The sequence below is a fragment of the Artemia franciscana genome, chromosome 2 (genome assembly GCF_032884065.1).
Source record: "Artemia franciscana chromosome 2, ASM3288406v1, whole genome shotgun sequence".
NCBI classification, from domain to species: Eukaryota; Metazoa; Arthropoda; class Branchiopoda; order Anostraca; family Artemiidae; genus Artemia; species Artemia franciscana.
In genome coordinates this window covers 9,368,593-9,395,295 of record NC_088864.1, presented here as the reverse complement: position 1 = coordinate 9,395,295, position 26,703 = coordinate 9,368,593, and the positions used below count along the sequence as shown (strand labels likewise).

The 26,703-nt window shown below is 35.0% G+C and overlaps 2 protein-coding genes across 6 annotated transcripts in view; both read right to left on the bottom strand.

Moving 5' to 3' along the window:
• Nucleotides 1-5,904, bottom strand: part of LOC136037112 (xaa-Pro aminopeptidase ApepP-like) — a 135,891-nt gene extending 129,987 nt beyond the window's left edge. For all 3 annotated transcript variants that reach the window (XM_065719587.1, XM_065719597.1, XM_065719605.1), the window contains exons 1-3: nucleotides 5,773-5,904; nucleotides 3,532-3,779; nucleotides 1,258-1,437 (exon numbers count right to left, since the gene is read on the bottom strand). In XM_065719587.1, the coding sequence (XP_065575659.1) occupies nucleotides 1,258-1,437; nucleotides 3,532-3,779; nucleotides 5,773-5,818 (474 nt within the window). In that variant the 5' untranslated portion in view covers nucleotides 5,819-5,904. The remainder of the gene's footprint in view (nucleotides 1-1,257; nucleotides 1,438-3,531; nucleotides 3,780-5,772) is intronic.
• Nucleotides 5,905-12,182: 6,278 nt separating this feature from the next.
• Nucleotides 12,183-26,703, bottom strand: part of LOC136037098 (protein dopey-1-like) — a 109,813-nt gene continuing 95,292 nt past the window's right edge. For 2 of the 3 annotated variants that reach the window (XM_065719556.1, XM_065719565.1), the window contains 3 exons: nucleotides 22,835-22,999; nucleotides 17,883-17,991; nucleotides 12,183-14,905 (listed from right to left, as the gene is read on the bottom strand). In XM_065719556.1, the coding sequence (XP_065575628.1) occupies nucleotides 14,702-14,905; nucleotides 17,883-17,991; nucleotides 22,835-22,999 (478 nt within the window). In that variant the 3' untranslated portion in view covers nucleotides 12,183-14,701. Of the gene's footprint in view, nucleotides 14,906-17,882; nucleotides 17,992-22,834; nucleotides 23,000-23,879; nucleotides 24,852-26,703 lie in introns of those variants that run through there. The other variant, XM_065719575.1, reaches the window with a different exon arrangement.

The following is a 26,703-nucleotide window of genomic DNA, read 5'->3' as shown; positions in this document are numbered from 1 at the left end:
TCCGTTCCTAAGTTACAAATACATCATTTTTTCTAATTTTCCCGAGACACCCCCCCCCCAAACTCTCCCGAAGAGAGCAATCCATTCCGGTTATGTCAGTCATGTATCTTGGACATGTGCTTATTCTTCCCACCAAGTTTCATCCTGATCTCTCAACTATAAGCCTTTTCCAAGATGTCCGGTCCTCCCCCCCCCCCCAATTACACTGGATCCGGTCCAGATTTAAAATAAGAGATCTGAGTTACGAGTTCCTTCTAAATATGAAATTTTATTATGATCTGATTACTCATTCGTAAGTTGAAAATACCTCATTTTTTCTAATTTTCCAGAATTAACCCTCCCCCAACTCCCCCAAAGAGAGAGGATCCGTTCCGGTTATTTCAATCACGTATCTAGGACTTGTGCTTATTTTTCCCATCAAGTTTTATCCCAATCCCTCCACTCTAAGCGTTTTCCAAGATTTTAAGTTTCCCCTTCCCACTCCCCCCAATGTCATCAGATTGGGTCGGAATTTCATATAAGAGCTCTGAGTCACGATATCCTTCAAAATATAGAATTTCATTAAGATCCGATTACCCTTTCATAAGCTAAAAATACCTCATCTTTCTAATTTTTTTCTAATGAACCCTCACCCTACTTCCCTCCCCCATTTGGTCGAATCAAGGAAACGACTATTTTTAATTTAATCTGGTCGGATCTCTGATACGCTTGCGTAATTTCATCGTCCTAGTTTATCTGGAAGTGCCTAAACTAGCAAAACCAGGACAGACAGACCGACAGAATTTGCGACGGCAATATGTTACTTGTTAAATACCAAGTGCCATAAAAACTTGTCCAGAAAGCGATTATTTACCCCAAACTCTACAACAAAAAAGGTGAAGAGGCAGGGCTACTTAATGATGGGCATTGTTAAGTAATATTCATGCATTTAATATGGGTACATAGAACTATAATAAATATGTAATTTATTAATTTTAATTAACCTGTTATATTTCATTCACCTATATTTTACAGTTAATTTCACTCATTGATATAAATCAATATTCATGGCTTCATAAAGTAGTTCATTATGCGATGAATCAATGTTGTTTTTAAAGATTTCATTTGCAGATCTGCTTGTAGAACAATGTGAGTCATTTAGTGTCACTGCAAAAATGCAGTGACACCACCTTAAAATCATATACCTGTTAAATGAGCTTTCTCAGCGACCTTTCAACTTAACATAAAATACTACTTAGAATATTTTTAGTTTCGTACCCCTGGTTGTCCTTGCTTCATTAAAAGCCAGTTACAGTCCATTTGCTGATCTGCTTGTAGAAAATATCGTCCGTCAGTCCAGAGCGCAGCTTCAGTCAAAGTCACCACAGCGGTACCAGCGCTGCCAGTGAAACCGGATATAAAATCTCGTCGTCTGTCATGATCAGCTATGAATTCACTCTAAAAATAGTTAATGTTTCATTTTTAGCTTACTTCCAAGATAAAAAAAAGAACAACAAATCAACTTATTTTTCATTTCTGATGCTACGGCCAACAACAAAACTTTTTCAGGGTGAGAGGGGTGAACATAAATTTGTTTATTTTATTGTAAGCTTGGGATTTGAACTCACAGAATAGCGCAAACTTTAGTGTTCATAACATTTTGCTCTTCGCTGAGGTCATGGAACAAGGCCTCCTTGGTGTCCCTTTGTGTACACCTGTGCACAAATATAGCTAAAATTGATCATTAAATTGAAAACGGATTATTTTTAAGTATAATACTGTGAATAGCCGTTGGTGGATGAGGGGAGAGACTTTATTCTTGAAAATTTTTATTTTTGACCATAATTCCATAATTTTGTGGATAAACTTGATGTGGGTTGTGTCCAAAAATATTCGCTCAATATATTTATAGGCTCGTCACTGGATCGTGCTTTTTTAATCAAGAATGTATTTTGAGAGGATTCAGATTCACTTTACGGAGGAGGGCAAATATTAAGCAATTCATTTAATAGCCACCTTAAAATATGGACTACTTCTAAAAATATTCCATGGGGAATTATGAAACCACCAAAGGCTTAGTCAAATTGTTATGAGAATTTTATTTGAACCTCAGAGCTATTTTGATACTTTTTTTCATCAATGTATACAGAGGCCTGAATTTCTGACTTCATTTCTAAGAATAAGAGATCATCGTTACTTTCATCAACAGGTAAAATAATTTGGCTACTTGTGAATCTTACAGTAAAAATGAATGTCTCGAACAAGAAGATTCATTTATCATCTGGAAGGTATGAGACATGATGGCAAGACATGGTGCCATCACCATGGGAAGACATGGGAAGATGGGAAGACATAATGAGATTTCGGTGGGAACATTCCCACCGAAATCTCTTCCGACATATAAAACGTAATTTTTTTCTAACTCGTAAAAACACAACAAAAATGTATATAAACACTTTGATAAGTTTTCAATTTTTTTAAAAACCTCCAAAAAATACCCCCCGGAACAAAATACCCCTGGACACGCTCTTGCTTGATTACGTTCTTTGCACTTAGACTTTTAGTATTTACAGGATTTATACAGACTAACAGAAATCAGAATAGATTCCAAGGAATAAAAAATACATTTAGCTTTGGAAAATATACTAACGCGTTTGGGCAGCCTATGGTTCTTGTTTTCACACCTTTATTAAACAAATTTCTATTAATGATAGGATGTCTCCAAAAATCTTATTCTGAAGGTTGATCTAATACTATAGGGACTAATTGAATCCATTACCGATGACAAAAAGGGCCGAGTTGGTATTCAGAACATGGTTTAGCCAAAATATTAATTCAACTACTTTAAAATTTGCTGCAGAACCTTTAAGAGGGTTGAATGGACCCAGGGATAAACTTCATCCTAATCTTCCATTTGTATTAATCTTTCTTCCAATACAGTACCATAACAAATGAAGATAAAGGGTCATATCACAAGCCTATAGTATAGAATAAAAGAGCTGCACGTGCCATTCCTCTGGTCCTCCCCCGCCATGAAATTTCTATGTTTTCTTAGCATATGTTTTCTCAAACATTTAACAGCAGATTCCTTTCGATTTTAAATTTTTTATTCGATTTCAATTCCAAATTAAATGAAAAAACAATTTTTTCATAAATTTCCGAATTACAGGAAAAATCCTCACTGCACCCCTTTAAAGCTTCACCTGGAGGCATATCGCCAAACACCTACTCGACGTTAGCACGCAATTAAAGATTGATTAGCAAATAAAGCCTAAGCGAACCAGAAATCGGAGTTTCAAAACTGATTGGAGTATTGATAGAGTTGTTTTAGAATACTTATTTTATCTGCAATTTTTCTCATTTTTTTTCTTTTTCTCTCTTGTTTTTCACAAAAAAATTATTTTTTTTTGGTAATTGTTTAAAATGGAATTCTTTGTTGTTTTTATGTGCTCTGTCCTTTCTTTCGCCTATAGACAGGTTTTCAAATAAATTAAATTAAATTGTCTGCACCAGGCCCAGGTTAGTTAATCTGAGAATTAAGGAGGTACTTACCGCATGTGCATCATTTGTTGGGATGATATAAGCCTTTATATTAACAGACTCTGTGTTATGTACTGCAGAGATGAAAAGGCTCCTTAGTTTATTTAGTTTTTCTGTAGTGTTGACCCTACTTAACGGTTGCGTGTCACCTATGTTACAGCCAAGTCGATATCCACTTGCCACTTCTCGTTGAATTCTTGGCAAGATCTGGAGATGTGTCTCATGGTGATCCAATTTTTGTGGCTTTGCTACCGTATTTACTAAAATGTTAAATCATTTTAAATACAGTCTATATTAACATTAACAGTAAATAATAAAAATAATACTAAATAAGATCTAAGATCACTTCTGATGAGCAGAAAAACACGAGAAAATGCAGGACAATAAAAAAATGGATAACTTGCAGCCATTAAGGAAGAGGAGAAAATTCAAATATTTTAACCGGGACTTCCACTGAGTCAACATCAATACAAGAAAAGTAAAAGAAAGATAAAATTTAATTAGAAATACAAGCTGTCCCTGGTGAAATTCGAAATGAATAGCCACCTTCTCAGTTGAAAAAAAAAAAAAAAAATAAGGAAGCTGGATGATAAACCCTAATGTTAAATGGAAGACCAAATTTTCATTTGAGAATTTATTCGATTGATACTTTCCCTTTCCAGATTTTGAAAAATCACAATTTTCATTAGGTTTCAAGATAATTTTTATATCTGGATCCATATTACACTGATGTGATAAATGGTTCTAGGCGTTTACCCCCTCCCCCATTAGAAAATACCCATCCACATGAAAAACACAACCCCAGAAAATACCTTCCTGGAAAACAGCCCCCCGGAAAAGCCACCTCTCCCCGTGGAAAATAACCGCCAACCCCCAGAAAATACCATTCCGTGGAAATTATCCTCCGGAAAATACCCACCCCCGCGGAAAATACCTCTCCCGAAAAATACGTCCTCGTTCCATTGAAATTATTCCCAATAATTTATTCTCCACTGAAAATTCCCCAACATAATCCCCCCCTCTGCAGAAAACTCTCCCGCGATACCAACTCCCATTGAGCCATCAGACAAAATGGAATTTGTTCTAAGGGAGAGACGAGAAGGAGATGATGTAGAAATTGATATACAAACCCCAGGGCCGTAGCCAAGATTTTTTTCGCGGAGGGGGTTCGGAAGGGGGAGTAAAAAGAAACTTTAAAGATCACATCAAAAATGCAAAATTGATATGTATTCTCTTATGATTTCTGGGAGTATTTCTGGTCTATGCTGTTATTATGAAAGTAAAGGGTAACATTAAGCCCCAAAAACAAACCATTTCTTTTTAAAAAAAAAGACTTTCGCAATTTGATTGGGTATCCACTGCAAAAAAATCGTTAAGAAAAAAGAATGATCACTCCTCTTTTTGCAAAAGAAGAGTAGATACATAAAAAGTGTAAGTATCCATGGCTATCAGATGCGTACTTAGGGTTTTCAGGGCCCTGGGACAATATCAGCTTTTGTGCCTCTCCCTTTCACCATCACTCCAACACTATAAGTAAACCAAAAAAAAATATATATATATATATATACAAAAAAACAGTTTGGTCCCACTTCACAGGCTGCGCCCAGGGACACCCTTCCCCTTGCCCTACCTTGGCTGAGTCATTGATAGCTATGTGTATGCTTTCTGTAAATGGAAATCGAAATGGAAAGTTTTTATTTCGTTTTGTAGAACTGTACTTTTTTATATATGTGGTTAACACGTTATTTTGGGTAACAAAAAATTGGGCAAAACGGATAGCTTTGCTTATCTATTGAGAAAGTACTTATTGAAAAAAGTTTAAAGAATAGGAATATAGGTGTTCAAACAAATATTAGGAAACTGGATGCCATGGTAATGAAAGTGGCCACACGTAGCTTAGGCTGCCATAAATCGTGTTTTTTGACCATTCGTCTGGGGCAGAACGAAAACAGAAATGTTCTCGAATGGATTGGGAAGATTTTGTAGGTAAGGATTTAAAAGAAATTGGAATGTAATGGAATAGAGAAAAGATTAAATTTTTGGTAAAATTGGAGTAGAAAAAGGATTTGCAAAGCCCTATTGATCTGAGGCAACTGGGTGTTGGCAATGAGTTGCTATTAGCAGTAGTAGTTTGGTCATGTCAAAATCCAACTATGACACAGGTCTAACTGTACTAGCGGACAAAACTTTTTTACGGATGAATTGATTTTACGAAAGAGCAAAAAAAACAAAAGAATATATAAAAATTCTCACCGAGAACGACCATGATCCAAAACCATTTAAAAATATCAACTCTCATCCTGGTCTCCAAACTGAAAAATACTAGGAGCAATTTTAGATTTGATTCGTGCTTTAAGTTTGCCAAGTAACAGAAAATTTTAAATCAAGGAAAAAACTTGATATTAATCAGGTTTATGAAACGAGTAATTGGGTTGCAAAACAAGGAATAATGAGTTTGCACTGTCAAAGATAAACCTGTTCAGTAAACCTTTTAGAGAAATTATTAAAGAATACCTCCCACGCTAATATTGCTTGCAAAAGTTCATTTTCAGAAATCGTTTTCGATCATTTTAATTTGAGTTACAAATCTTGGATATTGTGTTTTAGATACAAAATACAGTAGTTCTTACACGACATATTTTCAAGTTAAACTTGTTCAGGCCACTTTTTAGAGAAACGAGCGAATAATGACACCCATTTTACCCTTTTTTGCAAATGTTTATAATATTCAGAGATACTCCGCTCGCAATTTTAAAGCTACAATTCTTGTCCGTCATTGCATCCAATTAAAAAAAGCAAATGACACATTAATACAAATCACAGGTTTGTAAGTGGCATTTAAGAATATCGTATTTGAATGCCAAACCAGTCCAATCCTCTTATTAAAAACACAATTGTTTGGCTCTAGATAACCGCCCAACATTAAATAATTCACTGACTAACAGCCTAATAGCAAGTGTGCAACCATATGCTGCACCATAACCATAAGTTTTATTGGATAAACAATCCATAATAACAATAGAATTTTTGTTGATAGTAGTTTTGCTTAGGGAAGTGACATATAATGCAATTAATTATAAAAAAAAATTCCGAGGGAAGTAAAGAGGGAAGTTAAAATTTAAAACGAACAAAAATTACTACTTCACAGCCTGTCTAACATATATTGATCAAACTAGTGCAAATAAATCAAATGGTTATATTTCCTTACTTTTGTAGGATTAGAGAAAACTAGCACTTTAGTGAAAACACAAGACAATAGAGGAGTTTTGGTACACTATAAGTAAACCATTTAAAGACACTTTTAACAATATAAAAATAAAGCATTTTAGGATTGTTGCAGTCCAAGGATTGACTGTTGTTTTGGATCTAAAAAGGACACTTTATTGTTGACAAGTTAAAAGTGAACCAACCATGGTAGCATTAGGACTACAGACTCGCTTTAGAATTTGTATCATAACTCCGTGTATAGAGAGAAATAACTGGATTTCTATAGTCCATATCATGGTTCGTTTGTTCTTCCTTTCGAGAAATACTAGGTTAGACGAAGATGTTACCTGACAAATCATCCACTTTTTTGAATGGCATTTAATGACTTTGCACGTATTAAGATAATATTTATTTTTATACCTAAGTTTTTAAGATAATTTTAATTGTGTAGATAATTTTACTGATACCACAGTTCGTGTAAGACTATGACAAACGTTATAGATTAGTTTCTTGTTGTGAGACTATGTACTAACTTTTGACTCCCAAATCGATATTCTTGTTTTTTATGCTTTGGTTTTTGTGTTTTCAGTAAAGCGCTAGTTTTCTACAATCTTACAAGCATAGGGAAGTATTACCAGTAGATTTTCTTTCACTAGTTTTATCTATATATGTTATATAGTCTGTGAAGTAATAATTGTTGTTCGCATCAAAGTTCAACTTCGCGCTTCATTTCCCTCAAACTTTGTTTTTTTTAAATTAATCTGTATCCGTTTTTTATTTAAGTTTAATGTAGAAGCAACACTGAAATCATCGTTTTTCCCTAAGGGTACAGCCCCATCATATACGGAACAATTATTTTCCTTCGTTTTAAATTTTAATGTTACTCCTTACTTTCAGCTGGAAAACTTATTTTAAAAAATAAAATCTTTGATTGTTTTTCAAATAATTTTAACAAAATCTTCTTATTAATCATGTATATTTCCGGTATTTGTCCGAAACATTTAAAGTTTGAAGATTTCAGCCCCTAGAGAATAAGGCATTGAACAGCTGCAAAAGCCGCATAATTACAAAATGTTGAAACCATTTTGAGGGATTTCTGGCTCTTTTTCGAGATCACTATACAATTGTTCTCACAATAATCTTTTTACTTTTACGGTAAGCGATCAATGAAGCTTACTAAGATGGTTGGGAGGGGGAGCATACGTAAGGGGTTCTTATAAACCTCCGTTAAGGGTTTGGACCATAGTTACTGCAATGGTACCGTTTTATGTTCCAAGTTTTTCTAGTTGAGAAATAGCACCAAAGATGCCATTTTAGTGCTATTTGATACTTATGGATGGTAGAATTGATAAAAGCATGTAGATTTGAGCATTAGATTAGAATGAGCCATTAAAGTCCTCTCTAAAGAGTTCTGAGAGCCCACTAGCCCCAGCGTTTCTACATGAGACATTGCATCAAAAATTGCCATTTTTAGTGCCATTTGGCACTTGAAGATGGTGGAATTTATGAGAAAATCGCAAATATGAGCAATATGAGCTATCATATATCGGTCTACGATGTTCTGGTAGCCCGCTAGCCTCACCATTTGAGAAATGGCACAAAAAGTGCCGTTTTTTATGCCATCTGGCACTTACAGATAGCGGAGTTTATAAAAAGAAGGTAGATATGATAAATAGTTTGTAAATGAGCCTCTAAGATCATCCTCCTCCTCAATAGCTTGCTCTTTTTTGACTGTTTATCCCAATTCTTTAAGAACGGCTACTGAAACACAGGGGCCGTTTAGAGTATGAAAATTTTTTAAAGGTGCTAACAGCTTTAGCGTAAAGAGCAAGGTAATGAGGAGGGGTAACCCTTCATACACGGAAAAAATTCATTTCGTTTTGAGTTTTAATGTTGCTCCTTATTTTCAGTTAAAAAAACTTTTTTTTATATATTTAATCTAGTAAAAAAAAACGTCCAGCTAGAAGGAGGTATTTGCTGAAGGACTTTCATGCAGTGAATGTTAAGCTGGAGAAAATAATAGGGGAAGGAAGAGCCCGACAGCTGGCAAGTTATATGCTGGCTAGAATATGGCAATAGGCTGACTGGGCTGAATAGGCTGGCCGGGTCTTCCCATGCAATGGGGTTCTGAGGCCCGAGCTATGACCCAGAGGGTTTGTTTCCGCCCACCGTAAAAATTAGCTCAAGTAATTATTTTTTTAAGATGTCACTGATGATTCGGCCTCCTTCTTTCTTTCTTAGACAACATAGAGCATATCGACTTCCGTTACTTCCGAAAGTGGTTCTCAATTTGACATCACATACTGTTAATCTCCAATAAACACAAATTGAGAGATAAAGTTCCAACTGAGATATTTAGACAAAATCTATATATTTTACAAAATTAAACATTGTATGTTATTTATTGAGCCTTGATGATACAGTATAAGCATATACAGTAACTTTTGTTATTGTTTGCCACGTCGGGGTTCCATGCACTGCTCGCCCAGCATTATTTTTCTTCTATAATATTTTCTTCTCTAGTTGTGTATTTCGTTTATTCATTTAGTTATTATTTGTTGTGTTAAAGAGCTAACTTGTACGTTCGTAATATCTAACAGTTATGAGCTGAGCTTTCCGCCGAGGGTGTGTTATTTTGTTGCAAAGTTGAATTTACTAAGTTGAGAAAACAAACTCATTAGTTCATTCAATAATCACGTTCACTCCCCTTCTCAGGAGTATTTACCCCTTTTTATAAGATTAGCCAAGTTTTCTCAGCCTTTAACATTTAATTGACAACTTCAATGTTAACAGGTTTTGCATATCTGGAATCAAAGTAAAAAAAGCAATTCTTTTTGCATATATTGTTATCAAAACTTCATTTTAAGAGTTTGGGTTACTATATTTAAGAGTCTCTCTTTACTTACAGTCGTATGAAAACAAAGAAAGGGAATAAAAAATGAAAAGAGAAAAAACAAATAGGTGAAAAAACGAGGATTTTTTCAGCCAGTAGCTAAATATGAAAAACAAGCAAATATTTCGACAAGGACCTCCGCCAAGTCGTCCTCAGTGCTCAAAGAAAACAAAGAAAAAAAAAACAAAAAACAACAGCAAAATCTAACCTTTATAAGTGAACTACACAAGAGGAAGACAGACACTGACTCAACCAACAAAAAACCAAGTTTAAATCAATGAAAGAGAAGTTACCAATTAGATTGAATAAGTTGCACAAATCACAGGCAAAATCTGTTGCAAGGCAAAGGATACTTATTCAGTCTAATTGGTAACTTCTCTTTCATTGATTTAAACTTGGTTTTTTGTTGGTTGAGTCAGTGTCTGTCTTCCTCTCGTGTAGTTCACTTATAAAGGTTAGATTTTGCTGTTGTTTTTTGTTTTTTTTTCTTTGTTTTCTTTGAGCACTGAGGACGACTTGGCGGAGGTCCTTGTCGAAATATTTGCTTGTTTTTCATATTTAGCTACTGGCTGAAAAAATCCTCGTTTTTTCACCTATTTGTTTTTTCTCTTTTCATTTTTTATTCCCTTTCTTTGTTTTCATACGTCATGCATAGCCAGTATGGTCTCAGAACGTATTTACTTACAGTCCGGTACTACACAGTTTTTGATTTGTTGGAGAGCCTATTCAAGAGCAAAATTGCCTCCATTTTGTGCACATTTTGAAATAAATTATGTTAAGGAATCCGAGTATGACTATATTGGTACATTTAAAAAGAAAAAGAAACGCTGCTTTGAGGCTTCTGCAATTTATTTCAATTTGTGTGGCAGAATCTACTCCTATTTTTTAGTTTGTGTGTTTTGTATTTTTTCATTTTTAAATTTACACTTCCTAATAATAAAAAAATAATAAATAAAAAATAAAATAAAACACCGAAATTTGATCCTCCGAAGTTTTGAGGCTAGAGATAAGTTACTAAGACTATGAATATGATTTTTGAAAAAGGGGAAATACTTAGTCATCTTAGGAAAACTAATTAAACCCCTTTATAAGAAAGGAGATAAGAGTGTTGTAATTATAGAGGTATTAGCCTGGTTTCTGTAGGAAGCAAATTACTTAGTATGATGATACTTGTTAGACTTAGAGATGCTGTAGATAAAGTTTTAAGAAAAGAAAAGCATGGTTTTAGGAAGGGGAGTGCATGAGTCATCAAACACCTTTAGTTTTCAGTTTCATAGATTATAAGCAAGGGTTCAATTTAGCTGATAGAAGAACATCAGCAAGGTCCAATACTTGTATCGCATATCGGGTAAATACATTAAAAGTGTTGTTGCTATGTACGAGAATAACGGTTAGTAGCTGGTTTTGTGTTAGAACAGGAGTAAAGTAGGGTTGTGATACATCATATAATAAGGATCATTTTAATGGACTTTGTCTTAAGGAGCACAGGAAAGGCAATGGGAGAACACGGAATAAAATTGGGAAGTAAGACTTTCTTGGACTTAGATTATGCCGATGATTTAAGCATCCTAGATGAAAGTGAGAGAACAATGAATGAACTTTCAAAGGTTTTGTGACTTCAGGGTGCTAGAGTAGGCTTAAAAATTAATGTCAAGAAGAATAAGTCGCTAAGACTAGGAATAAGTGAAGGTGAAGATGTGATGTTGGGTAGCGAGAAGATTCATCAAGTGAACAGCTTAACTTATATAGGTAGCATTATAAGTAAAGACGGTTTGCAGTAAAGATTCTATAAATAGAATAGCCAAGAACCAGGGTGTTTTTTCACAGTAGAAAAAACATTTGGAAGACCATGAAGATAAGTCTATGAACCAAGATAAGATTATTCGAAGCTACAGGGGTCAAGTATGATTATATAGTGTGGGAGCTCCGAAAGGCGGAGAAAGATTTGCAAGATGTTTTAGACAGAAATTGTCTACGGAATGTTTTGGGTACCAGACTGACTGACCGTATCTCAAACAGTAAACTGTACAAAAAATGGTGTTCAATCCCGCTTTATAGCGCTATAATGAGAGAAAATGAGATGGCTAGAACACAATCAGCGGATGAAGGACGACAGATTGCCAAAGATTGTCGGCCTACTGTCTACGGCCAAGCGAAAAGTAGGTCATCCCCAAATGGGGTAAGAGAAATGTCGTAAGGAAAGATTTAAGAAAAATGGGAACTTCTTGGAAGAGTGTAAAGAGGGAGACTTTGAACAAATTGGGATGAAGAAGGATGAGCGTGCGTAGCTGTGTTGGAATCTGGCGCCTTGGTGCTGCAGTGATTTGTTAGTAGTAGCAGTAGCAGAGTTTAGAAAAGCACAATGGATACCATAAATTCCCTAGGGGCGACGTGGCAATAATCTGAGTATGTTCTTTTATTATATTCTTTCGAAGTTGATGTTGGTCTGTATCAAACCTGTATCAAGAAAAAATGCGGACTCTACGCGGATTTCCCACCTCCTGGGAAGAAAGTAAACAAAAATTGAAGAACAAATCTATAATATATAGAATTTAAAGTCAAATACATATAGAAACTAGTTTATTTTCAACAAAATTTACAAAAGCCGATCGAAAGAGATAAAACTTATAACTCCTAAACCCGATAAACAACCAGAATAAAACAGTACTTTAAAAACATAAAAATATCATCAAAAACTCAACAAGCAAGATTGATCAAATAAGTATGTAACTGAAAAACACAAACCCAGCTTTGACCTAACGCGATTAAACACGAATGTTAAGTGACAAGATCAGATAGAGCAGAGCATCAGATCGACCTGTACATTAAAACCGTCTCTCGCAATTCACGAAAGACATGGCGATCCTTGAGGTGAATATAGCTAAGAACCTGGCGCGGCATTGCGCTACCGTGTTGGCCTCAGCCGGCTTTCCGCACAATGAGTTGTTATTATTGATTGTTGTTATATGTAAACATTATATTAATAGTATCTATTTCATTAACAAGAAGAAAAATTTTTGTCAGTTCTTCATAACCAAAATAATAAATGGCATTTTACAAGTGCCGCAGAAACTTCACAAAAAACGAAAATAAATTTGAGTAAATTAGTCTTAGCGGAAATAACAACATTCATTTTCTTCAACAATTACTTTATTCTTAATTTTGCTTATAATTTAAAACTTTTTTTGTAGATATGAAATAACTAAACAACTGGATCTAACATTGTTATGAGGTGCGTACGCGACAGACAATAATGAGAGCATTGCTTTAAGTCGAGCAAGAAAAAGTTAATCAAGGTCAATGCATGCGCATCTCACACAGAAGAAAATTCCAGCTTTTCGGCAGTGGCGTAATTTCGTCTAAATCCCGGGGGGGGGGGGATGGAGCCAGGTTTCCCAAATCAAGGGAAAATAACAGTGAAAACTGAAAAATGAGTCATATAGTACCATAAAGGTAAAGATGTAATAAAGAAAATTGACCCGTTTCTGTGGATGCTTCGATTGTGCAAGCTTATTTTAGTTTCAACAATATCATTGAAGAAACTAAATTTCAGCTAGGGGGGGGGGCATTTGCCCTCCTGGCTCATGGCATATAACGTCCCTGCTTTTCAGAAGGAACAAAAAACTGATTTTAACATCCTCCGTTGGTTTGACCAAGAGGTATATGAAAAAAAAAAGTTACCCTTTTTTTTATTAAAAAAGAATTTCATTCTTCACCAGTTTCAATTATTTTCTTGCTTTCTTTTTCCCCACCTACCTCCTCATTGTCAATAGTGATATTTGTTTTCTTTGTTCCTCCAATATCTGCAAGTTGTGGCCACAAAATAACAAAAATGATATATTAAAAGCTTTTATTTTGAGACTACACTAGACAAAATGGGAAGCTCCTGAAATTTTGCAAATAAATTTTATAAATTAGATTCTAAATAAGAAATGATAATTTTCCTCAACAAAATTGGCAAATCTCATGCTAAATTTCAGTATCTACTGAGTTATGTCGTTTATCGTAGGTGAAAGAGGCACCAATTAAAGGGAGGGGGATAATTTCCCTACCTATAATTTGGAGAATTTCATTTCTCTATTTTAATCGAACCAAATCTAAATAAACAAAACTTACTTTTTTTTTAAAAAAAACTCCCCTAGATTCAAAAATTTTGTTTTTGGTGTCTTACATAAAAAGAAAATTTAAGAAAAACCATGCCCCCCCCTCCTCTGCCAATCGTGATTATTCTTTTGCTTTTTTGTATAGCGTGTGTTTTTTCTAATACTTTACGTTATTTTCTAGTTTGTGCTAAACGTTTAATCTAGTTTTCTTTTTTCGCGTTAAATAAAGGCTCACGACTCGAAAGTCGAAATACTCAAACTTTGATTAGTATATATGTAAAACATATTTTTTTCTCAACGTTCACTATCTTAATTAAAGGTATTATGCGTTGTTGCATTTCTATTTCATTTCAATTAATGATCGAAACGAAATGAAATGTTTGAAACGAACGCAGATAGTTATAGTTGGTATTAACTTTAGATAGAAGAGTAACCCTATTTTCGATACTAGCACCACCTTGCAATCTTATAAATTTTGCTTAACTATTGGGAGTTACCACAATGAAACAGTTGGGTAGCTGGTATGATCACGTCTACTTCGTAACCCTGGAGAAAGTAGAGATGGCACAGTTGACACCGTTGGTTTCAAGCCAAAGCAATGTAGCTCAGAGATGTGAGGTTTTCACTTGATTTCAACGACACAATTTTTATTGGCAACCTTTCCGCTCTAATTTTATTACTAGTTGTTAGGATTGCTCAAACGATTATGTGCCTTCAGGCATATAAGAAATAATCTATTCGGAAGGACAGGGGAAGCACTTTAAAATAAAAAAAGGAAGATTATACAATAAAAATATAGGAAAAATGAAAAAAATATCGAGATCTCCCAGGAGACAGGGTTAAAAGATCGCTTCCTTGCGTTTTTACCTGTGGAAGCGCATATTAGTTATTATCTGTAGCATATAACACCCCGAAAAAGCCAGTCAGTTCCGCATTCCTTGCGACGCTGAAATGCACTCAGAAACATCAAACTAAAGGCCTATTCGATATATTCAATAAAGTCAATAAGAAGCGATTTACTGATGGAGGCATTATCCCCAGTTGAGTGCATAAGGTTTAACTTGAGAAATTCTGGTTGGCTGACTAACTTGTAAAAGGGGTATAGATCCAATAATGTCTTTATGCTGTGACTATGAAGTATAGGCGATCCGGGTTCAGCGGATATCGTCACATCTTCCTTGACCTAGAAAAGAATCTCCGATAAGAACTAAACAAAATTATACATAAGGAAATGATAAAAGCAAGCCAAAGACTTGGAACTTTTTCTTCTATAGCGAAGTATAGATCATTTTTATTTCTGTATTATTTTAAAGAAAAACAAAAAGAAACACGAAACACTAACATATTAGCGTATAGAAAATAGGTGTCTCATTTTAAACAATAGGCGACAACTCCGAAGAAATATGTTTTGATTCAGTGCAAAAATGGTAAAGTTGCGGCTAGTCCAGTCTAGAGGTCGAATTGCCAAAAATGTCAAAAGGAAAAAAATCTAAGCCCTACACTCAAGAGATATTATGGATTTTTTTAAAATAATAAATTGAAAAATAATTTCTTCCTCACTAGCAATAAAGTTAGAGTGGAACGGTTGCCAACGAAAATTGTGTTGTTGGAATCGAGTAAAAACCTCATATTTCTGAGCTACGTTGCTTTCGCTTGAAAAACATGTTTCTAAACCAATATTTGAACTAACTAAAGCAAATTTGGTATTTAAGAACTGTTCAATGGCCTTTGATAACACTTCAACTCCTTCCCAGCCCCTTCATCTTGGAAATAACGCCCTGGTGAACTATATATCAATTATGACTGCGCTTTTCGGATTTGTCCTGCTCAGTTTGACTAGAAACAGCTAAAACAGTCCATAAATAGTAAAAAGCTTATAAATTATATCTGCCTCCTTTCCACCATTAGGGGTGGTTTTCTGGCACTTCTTAGAGGGGAATTCCGAAGGGGGGGGGGGATTTTATACAAGTCGTTAGCTTGATTTTCTGAGTATTTTGGTGAAAAAATAGCAACTCAACTAATCTTTCTGAAGCTTTTCTTTGCTATACCAACGGAGAATAACAGACTTCACGTAAAGGACCAACGGAGAGTAAAACTTCAGTGGAGACTCTTATCTGTTGGGCTATATTTTACAAACCTTGAACATTAAGGAGATCTAATATCCTCTTTAAAAAAAAAATGATAAACGATATTTTCAAATACTGTCAGCCTAGTCACAAAGTGTTATATGGGTGTGTTCCATCTAAAGGGTTTAAAAATAATTTGAAACTAATGAAAATGGATGAGTGACACGCTCCATATTCAGTGCTCTTTGCTAACTTTAATCTTAGTATAGTAAATGACAGAAAAAAACACAAGAATATAGCAGTGCAGCAATGTTATGAAAATGTTACGGAAAATACATTTTCCTTCGAATATTCTTAAGACTTTAAAATATCATTCATGTAATCTGTAAATAGAATTTTCGCTATTTTATCAAAAATATACTATTCCTGACTTTAATCTTGACATGGTATTTCACGTGAAAAAACATTTATTCTAATATCTTTAAAACGGCAATTAATCATATACCCACGAATAGAATCTCTATTATTCTATTAAAATATAAAGGAGTTCCTCCTTATTAATTCTAAGCTTCATCAAACAGTTGGCTTTAAGGACCCCTCGGGTTACAGGACGGTTAAGTATCATAACATACGTTATTGTCCCCCTCCTTTCCACAGCCTCTGATCAACGCGCACCTTCGATAGCGGAAGAAATCCCTGTGTTGTTGACAGAAAACTCTACATTGTCCCATCCGTGCAATAAGAAGACGTGAAAAATCTGTTTTGAAGTTTGTTTTCTTAAGGTAATGAACCACATAATAAGATCAAATAGTTTTGACCATGAGGTGAAAATAATAGAGATCAAATAGAAGAACTCATCAAACTGCAGAACAGATCAAAATACAAAATGTTTTCAGGATATGAAGTAGGTTATTTCTTCTTTAAAAAAAATAATAATTCAATGCCAGGGTAGCTACTCATAATTGTTGGATTATTAACTTTTACCATTATACCTCTAAGTTTTTTTTTACCTTTTTAGAGAAGAAAAACAAACAAAAACAAATAAAAGTCTTCCCCCTTTCGTTCCCTCCGTTCACAAAAATATAAAAACTGTTCCCACTGTCATTTTATAATAAAATCATTCAAATATCGGGTGAGTTACTACCAGTTTGGGCAGGTGGATAGCATTCAGACCCGAATATAAGAGGCATTGCTTAATATTGTTGGAAGAGGATGATAACATCTTAAAATTCCATAATAAAATTTATATTTTTCTGACAGTATATTATTAAGTAATTAGACTATCTTTTTTTTACAGCAGACATGAACAAGACATGGGAAAGAGATCCGAGGTACCGATACCTATGTAGCCAACCAAGTATTTTTGATACACTCTACTTGTTAAAATTATTTCAATATTTGTTAAAATTGTTAAAATTTATTTTTAAAATTTTTATTTACTTGTTAAAATTATTTCAAATATTTTTTTGTTTTTTACTTTGTGAGGAAAAACAACTGTTTATATATTGTTCCGTTTTATTTCAGGCTTATGAATCACTACTAAACCTATCTTCGGCAAATCTATGGAGGTCGTGCTGGTTTTTGGTTATTTTTGTTTCTTAGGTAATTGTTTCGGTAATTTGTTTATTAGGTTAGGGTACGGCCTAATTCATGTACATTCTTGGTGCTGTAAACCTTTGTCCTTTTCTTGAATTTTCTTTATGATTTAAACTGATAACAATAGAATAATAATTAAAAATCTGATTAAAATAGAAAAAAAGCAAAGGCTATTATCCAAAAAACCTTACATAAAAATAAAGTATTTTTGATACATTTTCGATTCTGAAGACCAAATTCGGCCCTTTCTGGGCTTGAGATACAGTTTTTTTTTGTTTTTTTTTAAAATAAATATCTTATCTCATCTCTGTCTTCCAATGTTCTTCTTTCACTACAAACAGAATTGTTGCTATTTTATTAAGAATTATAATAGAATCATAGAAACAAGCGGCACGACCCCATAAAGGGGTTACTTCCTATGCTTAAAAAAAAATTTCAGATGAAGTTGGATGAGTAAAGAAAACTTTAGGCGTATTTCAACAAATAAATAAATGTTACCTTAGAGCGCATAGACTTGGCAATCCGACGAGCATGTGGCACATATTCAGAATCAATCGGCCCATTCTGGGGGATACAATCACCAGTGCCAACAAAGGCCCAACGGTATCTGAGCAAAGACAGAAAACAAAACAATTAAAATAAGAAAAAAAACATAAAAATAATTCATTTACACATTTGCTTGTATTTCATATCGTGAGAAAAGTACTGCTAACAGAGCTTGAGCATTAGATATCGAATTTAAATTAGAAAATGAGGAATCTAGGAATAAAAATTCAAAATGTAAAAGTAAATTAAAAACATTTCTCCACTGTCAAACTGCTATCCGTCTCCAATCACCTATGAGAAGCATAATCACGTACATTGAGGTCCTATCAGTAGCAAAGGGGGTCAAATGCTCGAAGTTTCAAAGAGCCACGTTCTTCGACAAAATTTTAGGGCGCACATCTTCCTATGCGAAAAGTACGAGTACAGAAACAGACGCAACGTACGGAATTTTTACAGAAATCTAGAGTTGAACAAAGGGCATGCTATGATTGAAATATGATTGCTATGAAAACTGTAGAATAAAATACTAGATGGGATATTACGGGGGAAGTGGGCCCAGGCTCTGGATACCTTCACCCCTTAAATTAAAATTAACGTTAAATTTTTGTTTTAATCTTCACCAACTGACAAATTAACAAAAATTAACGTTTCAAATATTTTTTTAAGAACTCTTTTTCGTATAAGAGTCATTTCTTGGGTCAACGACCCTGAAGCAAATGCACGGGACCCTAGATAGCCCTAAGGGCTAACTATAAGCGTAAAATAGCTAAGACACTTCATACGTATCTCCTCTACCGCAAACATCAATGATAGTATAAGCCATTCGCTTGCCAGATGAACTAATTCCGATAAAGAAAAGCAAGGGAAAGCGATGAATAGCATATAACCTTTTCAAGTTCAAATTAGGTAGGACATATCAAGTGACCATCCTAATAGTAATCAAGATAAATTTCAAATGCCAGCAGCAAGTAAAATAATTACAGCATAAGAAACTGAACCAAAAATTATTAATTTTTGTAGAATAATAGTCTATACTTTTTTGACATTTTAAAGCTATATACGTCAATTAGAACTATTTAGCAAAAATGAGGAAGTTAATTAGGCTTACTTACTGATCATATTAGAAGAAAATCTCAACCATAGAAAAAAAAAACAGCAAATAGGTTACAAGGTCTATCAAGTCTGCATTTTTGACTCGCTGTTTTTGTCCTTCCTCGGGGGGTCCCTTCCTTGTAGAAGTACTCAAAAGGCTTAAGGATCGAGTTTTCGCCGGTTACTGATCTGATTACCACTGATTTGGTGAGCATGATTTATTATCCTTTTTGTCTTATGAAACAGGTTTTCAAGTGGCGATTTTTTTTCTTCAATAGCCCTTTGTGAATTAAATTAAATAAAAAAAAACAAGTTTTTTGAAATGAAAGTAAGGAGCGACATTAAATTTAAAACGAACAGAAATTACTCCTTATATGAAAGGGGCTTTTCCTCCTCGACACCCCGCTCTTTACGCTAAAGTTTTTTATTGCTTTAAAAAGTAGAGTTGCGAGAAAGAGTCAAACTTTAGCGCAAGGAGCGGGGTGTCGAGGAGGAAAAGCCATTCGCTGGTAGACGCTTGTCATCGAGCAAAATTCTGGTTTTCGGTATGGAAAGACTGTGGGCCTCCAAGATTTGGTATCATTAATAGCATCAGACTGACTACGAAGCGTAGATTCTCGAAGGAGCTCTCCCTCCACAGCAAATCTCTCGTTGATTTATTCCGCCCGTGCAAAACAGGAACGAAATTTTCTTTTCAAGTCTGTCTCTTTGGCAAAGCCTACCCCTCTGTTGTTGCCGTCTGAAATCCCTGTCGAGGACTGGTATTCTTATTATGCGAGTGAATTTGCTGCTCCTAACCCCCAGCTTGAAGACATGTACGAGAGAGAATTGGATGAGTTCCTTGATAAGCTTCCGCAGGGTGATTTTGTTGTCAGTTTAGAGTCGGTTATTCAAGCAATTCGTCGGTTGTAAAATAAGTCTTCTTGCGGAATCGACCGTGTTAGCGCTATCCATATTAAACATGGTGGTTCGGTTCTCGCTATGCATCTTTTGCTTTTTATGCAGATGATCTTCACGCAAGGTGTTGTTCCCTCCTCCTTCTGCGTAGGGGATCTTACCCCCATTCCGAAGAAAGGGAAAAATGACATCAAATGCTCGTCTTTCCGCCCCATTACAGTCGCCACATCCTTATGTAAACTATTCGAGATTCTATTCATGAGCTTCATGAACTGGAAACTAAATACTACACCCTGCCACACTGGTTGTGCCGATGCCTTGACGGCTGTAGTGAGTGTGCTACTCGATGCGCATTTTTCTGGAGAGAGCAAAGCCTTAGCTAGTCATGACATCAGCCGTGCATTCGATTAACTCATACACGCTGCAATGTTACTAAAAGCTTCACAACGGGGTCTGAATCCCTGCATAGTTCGATCCCTACGTGATATGTACTCGAGGCTGTCCATTCGCCTAAAGCTTCCTCCCGACAAAAATTTGCCTCCCTGGCCTCATGAAAAATTGATCCCCGTTTTGAAAGGTACCCACCAGGGAGCTGTCTCCTCCCCTTATTTGTTCAATAATTATGTTCTTCAAGCACAAGATAAATGCCCAACCTCATGCATTCTTTCCTCTATAGACACCTCCTTAGTATGCTACGCCGACGACGTCTTGAACTTAAGTAGAACATTGCAAAAAGCTTCTGACATTTTTGAAACGCTTAAAACCGAATATCTAAAACTTGGCCGCAGTTTTAACACTGAGAAAACCGAGGTAGTTCTCTTCAATTGGCAAAAAACACCACACGTGCCTTCACTGCTTTTTGGTGAAAATCTCGTGAATACTGCTGACCACATAAATTACCTCGGAGTCCCTATTGGCTCGTCTCTAAGGCATACACGTCTTCTACTGATCAAACACCTCAATCGACGAATCTCCGGCTCGTATGCTTCCATAGTCTCTGCTAAATTCCGTTTTAGCCGCCCCCTCCTTGCCAGCCTATACAACGCTACTGTTTTACCTCATATTCTGTGCCTGGCACCATTTTGGAAACTATTCTCGAAGGCTGAACTGTCTAAAATCCGTGCGCTTTTCTTCCGTTTTGCTAAATACCTCCTACGTTTTCCTCCCTGGTACAGAAACTCAATCTTCATTAGAAAATATCACATAACCGACCCTCATGTTGCAGTTGAAAATTTAATCAAAAGACACAATATTAAAGTAGTAGATCACGATTGGTATAATCTCCTTTTACAATAGATCTGTTTTCGTTTTATTCATTTTAGTGCTATTTTGTCTGCCCTTTTATTAGTTGAGTCTCTTTCTAGTTATGTCTCTTCTGATATGTTCTTATTTATTTTCTTATATTTATGTGTTCGTGCTACGTCTTTTTCATTTCGTATGATTGACGGGTTTTCAAATAAATAAATAAATAAATAAAATACTATATGTAAACAGTGGGGAAAGTTCATAGCCTGCAGCCCTAGCCCCAGAGACTGAGTAGTCAAGTCATCCTCAAACCCATGGTTATTATATCTTTTGACTATGTTGAACAAAAGGGCTAGCTCAAAATATTATTCTGGTGACTTTGGGGAAGAAAGGGGCGCGGGAGGGGGCTAGTTGCACTTCAATATTTTGGTCCCTTAAAACCGGTGCTAGAACTTTTAATTCCGATCAAATAAGTTCTCTCCCGACCTTCTAGGATCACTGGTTTAATACGATTACCCCAGGAGAAAAAAAATACAACAAAGAATCCAACAAACATCCATGATCTTTCTTTTGGCAAAAAAAAATACAAAATTTCACATTTTTGTATATAGGAGCTTATAATTTCTACAGTATGGTTCTCTGATGAGCTGAGTCTATGACATGATTTCCATTAACATAACTTGATTTTTGGGGGTGTTTCCCCCTTTTTCAAAAAAAATTTTACAAAATTTCTGGCTCGTAGCTTTTGATGGGTAACATTAAACTTGATGAATTTTGTATATTTTGAATTAACATCAATATCTCCTTATTTTGATGTGCCTATTATTATCACTCTGTTTTTTAGAGTTTCGGTTACTATTGAGTAGCATCGCTTCTTACTTACAGTTCTTTACCACGACTTGTTGATTTAATATTTTAGGACAGCCGCACAAGACTTAATGACAACAATAAGTTTTGTGTATCCCTTTTTTTTCACTACACATTCTCTCTCTTTGAAAAAAAAAACAAACTATTATTTATATAAAGAACAAAACATTATTTGATCTACGCTTTTTATTACATTATAAAGCTGATAACGCTGTTTTAGAAAAAGAACTAAGAAAAAAAAAACGAAAGGAAAACGCCAATTAGGTTTTTCAACGATTCATATTACAAGAACAATTTTAAATTACAAACCTATAAAACGGCGACATAAAAAAAAGAACCAATAGGTTACGAGGTCTACAAGGTCTGAGTTTTGGATTCATCATATTCTTCCTCCAACAAGGGGGCTTTCTTTATAGTATTACTTTATTACCCTTTTTAATATGGAACTGGGTTTTGATTTTTTTTTTCTTCAATATCGCTTTAGGGAGATTAATTTTTGTTTTTTTGTTTTGTCGACTAGGGATGGCTGCACAAGACGCAAGTTTTACTAGTATACCTCCATTTTATATTGTACATTTATTTATATTGATGAATAATGAAAATAAGCAACAATTATTTATTTTTAAAACAAAAATTTATTTGTTCTAAACACTCTTCTTACGTTGTAAAGCTGATGACATGAATAAAGACTATTTTAAATAATGGACTAGCCGGTTAGGTTCTTTGCTACTCATACTGCAAAAAAAAGCAATTCCTATGAATTTCGGATCTACAGAACCAAGACTTTTGAATATACAACTTACAGTTGGAACTGGGGAAGTTGTTCTGAAGGCAGACATAGAGCTAAATCTAACAATTTAGTAGCCTGAAGATATACTTGTAGCCAGCCAGGATGATTTCTCATTTGAAGGTTCGTATTACCAACGATCCAAGTCGATTCAAGTGCCGCTAACCTTGATAAATAGGCACTAAAAGAAACACAAAATTAACTTTCTTTCTGAAAAAGGACATTTATTTTGCAATAACAATATGAAACCATTAAAAAAAAAAAAAGAATTTAAAAAGTACCACCAACCATGACAAGTAGGCAATAAAGAAAAACAAAATCAGCTCTCTTTCTGGAAAAAACCTGAATTTTGAAATAATGATTTGACACCGTTTTTAAAAATTGATTTGTTTGAGTTTTAACATAAAAAATTGATTCACTCCATACTAAAATAGACTATGGACTAAAATGGACGAAAATAGATATGGACTCCATATCGTCTCTTCTATCAACAAAGGAGTTGAAGTAATTATTTATTTGTAAATGACGTTCTCTTACCAGCAGAAAAAAGAAATCTGTGATTGCTTGGCATGTGTGCAATTGTACATCTTTTCAAGGTCATAATGGTAAGAATAGTTCATATTCTTTTAGATACCATTGTTACTTTTGCTAATGACTTGAAGAATGAAGGTCTTAAAAAGATTTTCGGCTTCTGGACTCATTTTAGGCCTTTTAATAACTGAAACCCATTGTTTTAAGATTTTACTTTTGGTTATTTCAAGTGTGTCAACCTTTTAGATCTGGTTTTTTGTCAGTATTGCCACGTTGAACCATGAAAATAAATAAATAAATTAGTTACTTAAATTTCACAGCGCTTTTGGTCATCAAAACTTTATTTGTTGACAATTTGTGGATCTCCAGGGTTGATCCCACTAAAAACTTCATTTTTAGTTTGTCACCTGCTACTACAAAGAGCTGCACAATTACTTATGGAGATTTCTTTTCATTAAAAGATGAATTTCCATTTTTTTTATTCCAATTTATTTATTCAACAGAGTAGAGCTGTAGATTGACACTAACTGTTTTGTCCTAAAAATATTTCTACGTAGATTCTTTTTTTTTCTCACGCGTGTCTCGAATCTTTCCTTCGTTATCTGAAATCAAACTAAAAAATTATTCTAATAAAACATTCAATAATCATTATGTCGGTGGCGTCCATTCACGAAAACTAAGGAGTAAGGGGCATTTTTTGTCCCAAGGAGGGAGATTTTGCGTTTTTTCAGCCTTTCAATAAAAATACCAAAATAGGCCTTTTGCAATGAAATTGCAAAAAAGAAGCATTTTTCAAAATTTATCGGAGTAAAAAAAATATGGGGGTACTCGTCCCGCCCCCCAACTGACCCCAATACATTTTTACTTTACATTTGTGTAAGTGAATCTTCATTTTTTTTTCAGTTCCATAGTAATATTTCTAAAAACTTTAATGGTGCTCCATATCTGGTCTTTGGCCAATCAAATTATCATATTTTTAGCACAAATAATGCTTTTACTATGTCCATAAGGTCAAATTTCAACCTCTTGATTGCGTGTCAAGCCGTATTGAGTTTCTCACAAGAATTGCTCAAAAATGTTACTTGATTGACACCTTTAAAAAGACTGTGAAAAATACTGGCCTTAGTTTTTCTCATCTCAATTTTTTTAGCTAGCGTTTAAATAGAGTCCCCCCCCCCAATTCCCAGGCCAGGAACATTTCGCGGGGTTAGTGTTTTTGTCTAATCTCTTGTAATGTAATATTATAGGCTTTTACGAGTGGTTGTTTATGGATAAATTATCTTTCTTAAGACAGGAAAAGAACGTAGAAAAAAAAATTGGAAATGCATAATACTTTAATATAGAACAAATACAGTTATAATTCATATATTCAGGCTTTATTCAGTTTCAGGTTTTCATTCAGTTTTACATAGTTATTCGGTTTTTCATTCAGCCTTTGAACTATGAGGACGTAAGCTGGATTATACTTCGCATTCAATTGGTTTGCACAATAGACGAAACTGCTAAAAGTAAGAAAATTACGAAATATTACAAAATTTTCTTATAACAAAACATTATAACTTACGGACGGCTTGATCGAATACGGACTATGATTTTTGAATAGCATTTAGATCATGGGGAAGTATGTTTTCATGCCCTGCAAAGTGGACTTAGTGTATACTTGTCCATTTTGAACTTTCTACAGAGACAAATTATTAACAAGGCAGATAAGGATGTTGTTATTAAACTAGCAGTGAAATTTTTCGGAAAAGATGCATTTAAAGAGACAATGGAAATCTGTTGTGATATATTTTAAAGTGGATATTCTTGAGATGCGCCGGAGATCAAACCCAAGTGCGGCTTTTATGCTATCACACCGAATCTCGAAAGATGATCCTGTTCCACGATTTGCGATTATGGACCAGTCAGATGTTCCGGTTTTCCCGAGCGAACGAAATACTATTGCGGCATCAAGATTAAATGACTCTGTTCGAATGTTAAATTTCCTCGTTGAGAAACAAGAGTCTATTAGCACAGAACCGTTTGTGGCCGTTCCTTCCTAAGCCAGAAAATGCTTACAGTTCCTGTCATTTTTTAGTAATTTGCCTGCTAGTATGCAGTCTTCCAGCTCCGCTAAGCAGCGCGAATTTATTTCAAATTTAGGGTGCTTAGACAAAATCGACCAACGGACCAACAGCCAACAGAAGATAGGCTACTGATGTTTATAAAAGATCAGGATTCTGACTCATCAGTGGTAAGTACCCTATCACCCGGTTCACGCATCAGTGCTAAGGTCCTAAAGAAGGAATATCTAGGAATTGTACGGATTTACAAGGGCTTTTATGAAATATTACAGGTCTATTTAACTCTGTTGTGCAAGCAAAGCGCTTTGGAGGTAGTTTAGTCGTGCAGCTTCCATTCAAATCTCAAATCGATCTCGATATCGCATCAAAATTGATTATTCGCTTTTCTGGATGTCAAATTCACTGAATCGACCCAAGCTATGCAATAAATGCCAAGGATTTAATCACTTTGTATGTGAATGTATAAATGAACTTAAATGTGGCAAATATGCCGGGCCCCATGTTAATAGCCGCGACGATATATGTTCAGCCTCCACTGTGAAATGCGCAAATTGTGGTGGAAATCACAGAAGTAACAGCTTCTCCTGCGCCGTGTTGAAGAGTCGTATGACTGGCGTTGCTTCGAGCACTCAAACTTGAGGCCGATGCCCCCCGCCCCCGGAGGCATGGATCTTTGCACCGAACCTGACTGTGCAAACCTACATTTTCAGAACAAAAATGGAGCAAGAGACAAGATAATAATTTTAGCAGAAATATTCAAGTCATTTGAAATACTTTGTGTAGTAGAGCACTAGTTAGTCGGGTGAAGAGTTCTTCACCCGTCTTGCGAAAATCACAGGATGTCCTCTTTTTTGCGACATTACAATTGGAGTAAATAAGAGCCTTAAGTGTGTTTTTACTCGAAACCAATGATACTTTTGTTGCGGTTGATCTAGGCCACACCGTTATTTTTGCAGTTTATATGCCTACTAATTACGGAAACGAAAAATCTAACGAACGTTTTGCTAAAGCATGTGCAAGTCTCCCATAAAATACGAGCGTCTGGTAAAGCCATCTTGCTTTGTGGCGATTTTAACATTGACCTCACTATTCCTAGTTTACCGTGATTCCAGATCTTATTATCATCACCTCCGAAAGATCTAACTGTGGCAACGGACAGAAAAAATTATACTTATGTTCATAATTTAGGTATTGTGGCAAATTTGTTCTTTATAATTTCAGATCTCGAATCGTTTAAAAAAAAAGTATTAGCGACCATTCTCACCTTGAAGTGTCTATTATTTTAAATGGT